The sequence below is a fragment of the Rhincodon typus genome, chromosome 11 (assembly GCF_021869965.1).
Source record: "Rhincodon typus isolate 14 chromosome 11, sRhiTyp1.1, whole genome shotgun sequence".
In the NCBI taxonomy this organism is placed as follows: Eukaryota; Metazoa; Chordata; class Chondrichthyes; order Orectolobiformes; family Rhincodontidae; genus Rhincodon; species Rhincodon typus.
Window position 1 is genome coordinate 71,732,559 of NC_063342.1, and position 10,871 is coordinate 71,743,429.

The following is a 10,871-nucleotide window of genomic DNA, read 5'->3' on the forward strand; positions in this document are numbered from 1 at the left end:
CACACAGACACACACACACATACACACACACACACACACACACACGGGGAGTAGTGAGGGAGAGAATGCTGGGGCTGGCCCCTTTCTGAAAATGGCCTGTAGGTGGTCCAAACATCTGTCTGACCCCTTGGAATGGGATACAGACTCGCCTCCTCCTACCCACCCACCCCCATATCCTTGCCTCTGAAAAGTCAATGGGGATCTCCGTTCCCCTCCCCCCACCCCTCACCCACCTACCGTCCCTCTATTTCCCCAGTGACCACCACCTCTGACCCTGTCTCTGTGAAGCTGTGGACATTTCAGCCCACTGGGAGCTATGCTGAAATTCTAGACTATATTTTAAGGCCTCCCCCGACACCCCAAAGATCTTCAGGGTGGGAGTTGGCAGGCACACCAGCACATGGCCTGCCCACCCCGACCTGTGCTCCATTTTGCGGGAGTTGCGACCCATTGGGGTGGGTGTGCCATCTCCTTTGTGCCCGAGTGAAACCACTTCAGAGCCTCGGCCTGGCCACTGTCTGACCCACACAGAGTGGTGGGTCACTCCCACTGAGGGGTCCAGGCGCTTTAACAGGGCTTTGAGTAGAGGCAGGGGGAGATTTCCTTTGTGATGGTGGAGGGATTGGGGGGGGTGGGGTGTTTCCCTATGCCGGATAGTGCCACCCCATCCCACAAGGTCACACCCCTCCCTTAAACCCCTCCAGGCTCTCAATCCTGTCCTGCACCACCCTGCCCCCCCCCCCCCCCCCCCCCCCCCACCAACTTAACACCACCACCCTCCCTCATCTGGGACTTGCTGGTCCACTGACCTACCTGCAATCCAGACTCTATAACCACCCCCCTCCTGTTCAGGGACTGCCTGTAGCTACCAGCCACAGGTACCACTCAATTGTGTCTCTGTCTGGATTTACAAGGCAAAGCCAAATGGTCAACCGATTTTGGAGATGTCTGGCCCTGAACCTATTGGACAACCCCTCCTGGCATAAGCGGGGCACCCAGCATTTTAGTGGCAGCTCTCCCAGCTAACGTTGAGGATGATTTGGATCCCTGCGGAGTGCAGCCATCTCTCCCCAGAGCTGCTAACTGGGCTGTCCACCCTCCTCAGTTCCGGTTTTGTTTGGAGCCTTCCTCGGTTGAACCTTCAATATCCCATCCTCCTTCGGAGATACTTGACGAGTTATTTTGCTTTGAAAAGAAGGTTTGCCCTTTCAGTTCAGAATACTGTCTCTTCAACGTTTATTTTGCATGTCTTCCTTCGATAAGAGAAACGCTGGGAGAATCTGTTGCTGTGGTAACATTTGTTTCTCCTCCTTTAGCAGTACAGGGTCTAGTCCCGTGGTCCTCAGAGACTCAAGGGACATGCTGGGAGTATCGGCCTTTAGAAAGTCACGGGACTGCGTCTGATTTAATTCTGAATCGATGGATAGGGTTGGGGAGTTCCTGCAATTTGTCAGGAAAACACAAGACGGCGATGAATTGGCTCGCTAAATGAGTGGGGTGACTGGGACTTTTACAAGTACGCACTGAGGCAGAATCCAGCAGACAGGCACACATCACAAATGCTGGCGTTGAATAATGGCACCGAGGCAGGGTCCTCCTCAGTCGATATTGTATTTTATATGTCACACATAGCATATGGGGAAGGAGCAGAAAATCATTCTCGCAACTGACTCACCTGACAATTTTGTAGAGCATCGACAACAACGCAGTCACCAACCATTTCAACTCCCCCTTCCCCTCCCGCTCCCTGGACGACATGTCCATCCTGGGCCTCCTCCAGTGTCACAATGACACCACCCAGAAACTGGAGGAACAGCATCTCATATTCCACCTTGGGAGCCTACAGCCCGATGGCCTAAACATAGAACATAATACATAGAACATTACAGCGCAGTACAGGCCCTTCTGCCCTCGATGTTGCGCCGACCTGTGAAACCAATCTGAAGCCCATCTAACCTACATAAACCCCTAAAATGTCACTTCTCAACCTCCTACGCTCCAGTGAAAATAGTCCCAGCCTATCTAGCCTTGCCTTATAACTCAAACCCTCCATTCCTGGCAACATCCTGGTAAATCTCTTCTGAACTCTCTCTCGTTTAATATGGAATTCACCAGTTTTAAAATCTCCCCACCCCTGGCCTCATCCCATGGCCAGCCCTCCTTCTTATCCCCACCTCCTTGACCTGACATAACCTGTCCATCTTCTCCCTCCTACCTCATTGACCAATCCCCACCACTCCCTACCTGCACTCACCTATCACCATCCCACCTACCTTCCCCAGCCCCACCAACCCCCTTGATTTATTTCTGAGCTCCTTTCCCCTTCCCCCATTTCTGAAGAAGGGTCCCGACCCAAAACGTCAGCTTTCCTGCCCGTCTGATGCTGCCTGGCCTGCTGTGTTCCTCCAGCTCCACACTGTATTATCCCTGACTCCAGCATCGGCAGTTCTTACTATCTCTAAGTTCACAAAGTTAGTTGTTTCATCACCCAGGAGTACAGAGCTCCAAATGATGTCAACTAAATGTACATCAGCCCTGCCTTATTCAGCATTTCTGAACCATGATGTAGCAGTCAGTGTGTATTATACCAGGCAGCGTGCATGTGAAGTGACAGTGCACCATGCAACACAGGGAGAAAGTGTGAGACTCTCCATGGTTTGGGGTGGTATTTGGAGGGGTGGGGTGATGCGGGAGGCCACCTGGCACCACGGCAGCCCCTTCGAAGTGGGCGCTCGCGTCTGGGAGCTCTCTGCTCACTAACCTCCCGGTCCGGCTTTTGCCTTGCAGATATCTTCGGGTGAGATCGAGATGTTGCTCTCCCAGCTGCCGCACATGTTTAAACAGGAATTCACTGGTGTCGGTGCCACACTGGAGAAGAGGTGGAAATTCTGCGCCTTCGAAGGGATTAAGACAGTCAGCCAGTGAGCCGAGAGTAGAGGGCTTCATTAATCGATTTCCTGTCGCAGTTCAAGGTTTATCCATCAGTGAATGTGAACTCTGGTAACTATGAGGACGATTAAGGCTGCAGAGCCATTCAGGCTTGAGATCAAACTGCTGTTGTATCTCTGGTGACTAAAAACCTATCTGTGCCCTGGTTACTGACCTGTGTCAGAATATCAGAAACTCCCATTACCTGACTCCTTGCAACCCCTCGAGAATGAGGGGGGGGAAGCAAGGGCATTGCTTGGAGATCATACCAAACCACCGTGAGGAGAAAAGTTGGAAATCGTTGGAAATACCCGCGGGTGACTACGCTGGAGAGAGAACCGCATTCCGATGATCCAGAAACTGGCTGCAAAGTTCAGACTTGGGGGGGGCTGTTACCACAGAAAGGGCCCTGCTGTGGGCAGAGCATGTTGGGAAACACGCCAAGGCACAGAGCTCAAGAAAAAATACGGGAGCCCAGAGTGATGCCCCACTTCCTCAGGCACAATACAGACTGAGGTCTCTCTCTCGCTCTTCCTCCTCACTGTGAGGGTCAGACTGAAAGCACCAAGGGAATCGTGATTCTTTTCTGCTTCCTGATACACATGACCTTCATACTGGCTGCACCGCACAGATGGGAAAATCTTACTATTGTGCAATTTAGAAATAAATTATTTTTTATGAAAATTGAATTTTTTTACCTCACAGTGTGTAGGTGCAGGATGGTTTCCTTCTTATCTGTCTGACACCTCAGGATATTGCTCTGAGCAGAGCGCATTCCTCGGATTCCACGTGGAATACAATAGTTTATGGGGACTTCAGGGCTGCTCAAGGCTAAAGATATTTGCCCCAAAGTTGTGCCTGCTTCCCTCAGACCTATCTTCTCAGCTTCAGGGCCCTGGGACTTTCTTCTTTTGCAAGCACCCTCAATGCAGGGACTATTAGAAAATGCTGCCCTGACCACATCGTGTTGTTTCTAATTATGGACGCATTTCAGGGAAATGTAAAGGCTTTTAGAAAGGGTGCAGAGGAGATTCAGTCCAGGAATGAGGAACTTCAGTTACATGCATAAATTGGAGAAGCTGGCACTGTCCTTCTTGGGAAAGAGAATCATAGAATCCCTACAATGTGAAAGGAGGCAGTTCGGCCCATCAAGTTCACACCAACCCTTGAACAGCATCCCATCCAGACCCATCCCATCTCTGTAACCCTGCATTTCCCATGGCTCATGCACATAGCCTGTACATCCCTGGGCACTATGGATAATTTAGCATGGCCAACCCACCTAACCTGCACATCTTTGGACAGTGGGAGGAAACCGGAGCACCTGGAGGAAACCCACTCAGACAGAGGGAGAATGATAACCACTGAGCCACCGTGCCACCTAATTGATAAAAGGAGTTTTGATTGAGGTGTTCAAAATTGTTAGGGGTCTAGTCAGAGTCCAGAGAGAGAAACTGTGAAGCTGTGTGGAAAGAGCACTGAGACCCAGAGGATAACAATTTAAGGAAACTGAACAAAAAAATAGGCAGGACCAGGGGTCACAGTTTAAAGATATGGGATAGGCCATTTAGGACTGAGACGAAAAGAAGTTTCTTTACCAAGGGAGTGATGAGCCTGTGGAATTCTCTGCCACAGGAAGTAATTGGGGACAAAACTTTGAATATTTTCAAGAAGGAGAAATGATTTAGTTCTTAGGGCTACAGGGATCAAAGGGTATGGGGAGAAAGCAGGAACAGGGGACTGAATTGGATGGTCAGCCATGATCATATTTAATAGTGGAGCAAGCTCGAAGGGCTGAATGGCCTACTCCTGCTCCTAGTTTCTATGTTTCTATGAGTGATTGGGATCTGGAATGTTATTGGCTGAGACCAGGGAATAGCATACCTCTGAAAAGGGAATTGGATGAACATTAAAAGAGAACAAAAGATGCAGAGTTAGGGGAAAGGTGGGAGGGTGGGGTTGATCTAAGTTACTCCTGCGAAAAGCCTACATAACCTAGACCACCAGAATGGCCTCCCTCTGCTGTAATGAGGTCTGTGATTTGATGATTCTCGGATCACAAGTGCTCTCAATTAGAGATACACTGAAATATAAATAGCACCAAGCAAAAGATTACAACAATGTGAAAATATCAGTCATTCCAATGAATTCGCATTTCCTCAGTTTATGATGTTTGCGCTGGATGTTTTGGTAGCAATCTTCCAAGAATCCTTAGATACTGGAAAAAAAGCCAGTGGTTTTGAAAACTGCCAAATCAACACCTTTATCTAAAGAGAGAAGGCAACAAAAAAAGATAACTGTACGCCAATTAGCTTAACATCTGAGAATGGGAAAATGTTACAGTCCATCATAAAAGACACAATAGTAAAGCATTTATAAATATATAATGTGATCAAACAGAGTCATCATAGCTTCATGAAGAGGACATCATGCTTAACCAACTGGATGTTTTTTGAGGAGATAATAAACAGGTTAGATAAAAGGGAAGCAGTGGATGTAATATATTTGGACATCCAGATGATGATCAATAAGGCATCACAAATTGGGCTAGAGACCGTTGACACAGCGGAGTCTTATGATGAGGATTCTGTATTAGAGATGGAACCAATGAATGAATTGCACGTTAGCAGGCATGTTAACCTCCAGTTCATGGTAAAGTTCAAAGACTCAAACTTTACTTGGTGTGCCCAGGTATTTTAAAAAGATTTGTTTCGAAAAGAAATAATTTGCATGCATTTCACAGAGACATCATAATATGTGTAGTAAGAAGAATTGGAGCATTCAATGCTATAAAATCTGGTAGATAAACCTATATAACTGTTTTATGGATAAACATGGTGCCTGTGAAGTACTATTCACTTCCCATGACAAATTCTGCATTATAATTAGTCGAGTGGCTCAACCTGAGAGAAATGAATTAGGATTGAAAAAATAAGGAACAGAGAAAGGGCGGCACGGTGGCTCAGTGGTTATCACTGCTGCCTCACAACGCCAGGGACCCGGGTTCGATTCTACCCTTGGGCGACTGTCTGTGTAGAGTTTGCACATTCTCCCTGTGTCTGTGTGGGTTTCCTCCCACAGTCCAAAGACGTGCAGGCTAGGTGGATTGGTCATGCTACATTGCCCATAGTGTTCAGAGATGTGTAGATTAGGTGGGTTATAGAGATGGGTCTGGGTGGGATGCTCTGAGGGTCAGTGTGGACTTGTTGGGCTGAAGGGCCTGTTTCCACACTGTAGGGATTCTATGATTAATAAGATGTTGGAGATAGTGTATTGGCTAACTAATAGAAGACAGAGAGTTAGAATAAGAGGGGCGCTTTCAGGATGGCCACCTGTAACTTGTGGAGTGCCACAGGGATCCGTGCTGGGCCCATAATTATTTTCAATATATCTTAATGACTTGGATGAGGTAAGTGAATGCACCATCAGCAAGTTTGCAGATGATACAATAAGTGGGAAGGCAAGGCGTAAGGATGGCACAAAGAATCTGCAGATCAATGTAGGCAGGCTAAATGAGTGCACACAAACATGGCATGTGAGGTTATGCACTTTGGCAGGAAGAATACAAGAGTTGAATATTATTTAAATAAAGACTGCAGAAAGCTACAGGAGAGAGGTTTTGGAGTCCTCATCCAACAAACACAAAAAGCTAGCATCCAAATTCAGTGGGTAATGGGGAGGCAAATGGACCGTTGGCCTTATTTCAAAAGGAATGGACTATAATAGCAGGGAGGTTTTGCTAAAACTATACAAAACACTAATCAGACCACACCTAGAATACTGTGAATAATTTTGGGTCCCTTTATCGAAGAGAATATTTAATGACCTTAGAGGCAGCCCAGAAAAGGTTCTCCAGGCTGATACCAAGTATGGAGGGACTACCTTATGAGGAGAGGTTGAGTAGGTTAGGCCTGTATTTAATGGAATTTAGAAGAATGAGAGGTGACTTTATTAAAACATACAAGATTCTTAGGAGACTTGCTAGAGTAGTTGTAGAGAGGTTGTAGCTGCTGCGGGGGAGTCTAGGACCAGAAGGCGTATTCTCAGGACCAGAAGGCGTATTCTCAGGACCACAGCTCAAATGTTGGTCAAACATTTAACACAGAGATGAGGAGGAATTTCTTCTCTCAGAGGATAGTGAATCTGCGGAATTCTTTACTCCGGAGGGCTGTTGAAGCTGGGCTGTTCAGTATATTCAAGGCCAAGAGAGACAGATTTTCAATCTGTATTGGGAAGCTGGAAAGTGGAGCCGAGGACTGTTAGATCAGCCACAACCTCATTGATTGGCAGAGAGACTCAATAGGTTGAATAGCCTACTTCTGGTCCTACTTATGGTCTTAAGTCCTGTCTCAGAATGTAATGGCCACAGGAGGTATCATAATGTGGCCAAATAGTTTGATTATCAATCTATACAGCTATGGCAGGCGGTCAGCGATGGAGTTTCCTGGTCAGTCAGACCCGTGTGGTAACACAGTGCAACAGCAGCCCCACAGTCAGCAAGCATCACCCCTGTTCCACCAGGCAAACATGTGGGATAGCTGCACAAATAACAAGGAGGAATGAGATGTTGGAAGTCGAAGCGACCGTTGGTGACATTAGTGGGTCATCACTTGGTGAGTTACTCTGGCAGCTGCTGGTCTGTGATTGGTCAGCATTCTCAAGAGTCAGGACTTCTCCTTCTAAGGTCTTTCATCCGAGAGGAGGCCTGCTGCTGTCTAGTTAAGTGCCCGGTGGATATTTGACCAGTGGGCCTTTCTGGAAGGTAACACCGTAGGATTTCCATCAACTTTCTAAGCACCAGGCAAAACTCAAGGCTGGAGGCTGTCCAGTGGAATGCAAGGTATTTGTAAAAGTGTTAGAAAATAATATGAGATCCTTGGCTTTATAAGGAAGAGCAAAAGAGAGCAAAGAGCAAGGAAGTGGTGTGTCTTATTTCTTTAAGCTATTAAAGAACAAAAGATGCAGAGGAGATTTGGATGAAGTATTTCAGTTATGTCGGATAAACTGGAGTTGCCATCTTTCAACGGAGAACAGAATGGAAATATTTAAATACACCAAAATTGCAAAGGGCTTTGAGCAACTAGATAGGGAGTAACTGCTCCCAGTGGCAGGAGGGTCAGTAACCAAAGGACAGTGACTGAGGATAATAAGATGGTGAGGCTTCTACCATATATTGGGTTAAAGCCATGGCATATTGCCTTTTACTGGACATTAATTATTGACTTAAGGGCTTTAATTGGTGACAATTTGGGGAGACCATCCACTAAGCCTCTCCCAGACCCCCTCACCTGATCAAATGCCCCCATCACCAAATCTGTCACCAGAAAGCTCAGTAAAACCAGCCTTCTGTTCCTGTATCCAGTTGAAAATGATACCATTTAATTTACATTGCCTTTCCTCACTCTTCCAACCAGAATGACTGAGAAGCAGAAACCACTTATGTGATGCAGACAGTTATGATGGTCTGGAATGCACTGTCTGAAAGGACTGTGGGAGCAGAGTGTGAAATGCCTTTGGAGAAATGAATCGGCTAAAGACCGAAGGGGAGTTGTGTGACCATGAGGAAAGAGGAAGGGGGTTGTGAATAATTAAGAAGCTCTTTCAAAGAGGCACATAAGGCAGGGTGAGCTGAATGGCTGATTGTAAGTCACCTCTCTGTAGCAGATTCCTTCATCTCAACCCCAGCAGCTGACATAATGCCTTTGCTCTTGGAGACTTTACCTTTCTTCACTATTTGTTACTAGGGACCTGCCTTGATACTGGGATATAAAATCATGGAGATGTGCAACACAGAAACAGACCCTGCGGTACAACTTGTCCATGCTGACCAGATATCCTAAATTAATCTAGTCCCATTTGCCAGCATTTGGTCCATATCCCTCTAAACCCTTCCTATTCATGTGCCCATACAGATGCCTTTCAAATGTTGTCATTGTACCAGCCTCCACCACTTCCTCTGGAAACTCATTCCATTGATGCACTGCCCCTCTGCATGAAAAAGTTGTCCCTTAGGTCCCTTTTAAATCTTTTCACATTAACTCTAGTTTTGGACTCATCCACCCTGGGTAAAAGATCTTGGCTGTTCACCTTATCCATGTGCCTCATGATTTTATAAAACTCTACAAGCATCACCCCTCAGCCTCTGACACACCACAGAGAAAATAGTCCCAGCCTATTCACCCTCTGCCTATAGCTGAAACCCCCCAACCCTGACAACATCCTTGTAAATCTTTTCTGAACCTTTTCAAGTCTCATAACATCTTTCCTTCAGAAGGGAGACACCAGAATTGTACGCGGTATTCCAAAAGTGGCCACCAATGTCCTGTACAGCTGCAACATGATCTCCGAACTCCTATACTCAATGCACTGATTTGAGAGTTCAGAAGCTTTTCTGGAACTGTTGAAGATCTTGGTGAGATCTCACTTGGTGCATTGTGTATAGTTTTGGTCTCATTACCTCAGGAAATAAGTACTTGCCTAGGGACAACACGGTATAGGTTCGTTAGATTGAGCAGACTTGGCCTGTAGAATTCAGAAATAGGAGGATTAAGAAATGTGTAAAATCATTTTGAGGGTTTGCCAAGATTGGTGCTCAAGAGGCCAGTTACTCCTGGCTGAAAGTCTGGAATGCTGGATGATAGAATAGAATCAGGGTGTGGCTGTTTAGTGAACTTTTGTCACTCAGCTGTTGACCATGTTCAAGATAAAAATCTATAGGTGTTGATCTTCTTGGTGTCATGAAAAATGAGGAAACACCAGTGGATTTGGTGCAGAAGCTTAGCCATGACTATGTGAATGGAAGTGGCCCAGAGCATCTGGAAGAGAGAAGTGAGGGGGTGGGGGGAGGGAAGAGCTCAGCAGGAAGGTATTCAGGATGCAGTTATCCTGTGGCAACATTGGTGAAGGAGAAAAGTAAGGCATTCATGCTTCAGAAAGGACATCCTCATTTGTCACTTTCTGATGACACGTGAGCAGCCTCCGAGCACTGACCATGATGTTTGTACCAGGAGCTGGGAGACGTTTGGTTGTGCAAGGAATATCACTGAGACTCGATTCAATGAGACCATCTATATTCAATTCAGGTAGAAGAAAGCACACAACTTTATGCAGATTGTAGGCTTCCTTGTGGTTGTGGGATGCCATTGGATACAAATCACTTTGTGGATACCATATACTAATGCTTCTCTCAGAGTCATTGAGCACAGACACCAACTCTTCGCTCCAACCAGTCCATGCCGATCATAATCCCAAACTAAACTATACCAGTGCCTGCACTTGGCCCATATCCCTCCAAACATTTTTCATTTACTTAAAATACAAGTTTTTTTTTAAATCCACCTCAGACACTTGACATCAGTCCTCTGCACAATAACTAGCCCATTGTAATTAAACTTAACTGGCTCACTAAAGTAGGAAGAGACAACAAGGTGCAGGGCTGGATGAACACAGCAGGCCAAGCAGCATCATAGGAGCAGAGAGGCTGACGTTTCGGGCCTAGACCCTTCATCAGAAAAGGGGGAGGGGAAGGGGGTTTTGAAATAAATAGGGAGAGAGTGGGAGGCGGATAGAAGAGGGATAGAGGAGAGGATAGGTGGAGAGGAAACAAACAGGTCGAAGAGGCGGGGATGGAGCCAGTAAAGGTGAGTGAAGGTAGGGAGTTAGGAAGGGGATAGGTCAGTCCAGGGAGGACGGACAGGTCAAGGGGCTGGGATGAGGTTGGTCGGTAGGAGATGGAGGTGCGGCTTGAGGTGGGAGGAGGGGATAGGTGGGAGGAAGAACAGGTTAGGGAGGCAGGGACGAGCTGGACTGGTTTTGGGATGCGGTAGGGGGAGGGGAGATTTTGAAACTTGTGAAATCCACATTGATACCATTGGGCTGCAGGGTTCCCAAGCGGAATATGAGTTGCTGTTCCTGCAACCTTCGGGTGGCATCGTTGTGGCACT

At 46.8% G+C, this 10,871-nt stretch overlaps 1 protein-coding gene across 1 annotated transcript in view; it reads left to right on the forward strand.

Moving 5' to 3' along the window:
• Positions 1-3,617, forward strand: part of LOC109933630 (ecto-NOX disulfide-thiol exchanger 1-like) — a 20,501-nt gene extending 16,884 nt beyond the window's left edge. The window contains exon 4 of the mRNA XM_048602542.1: positions 2,788-3,617. Within this exon, the coding sequence (XP_048458499.1) occupies positions 2,788-2,925 (138 nt within the window). The 3' untranslated portion in view covers positions 2,926-3,617. The remainder of the gene's footprint in view (positions 1-2,787) is intronic.
• The last annotated feature ends 7,254 nt before the right edge of the window (positions 3,618-10,871 follow it).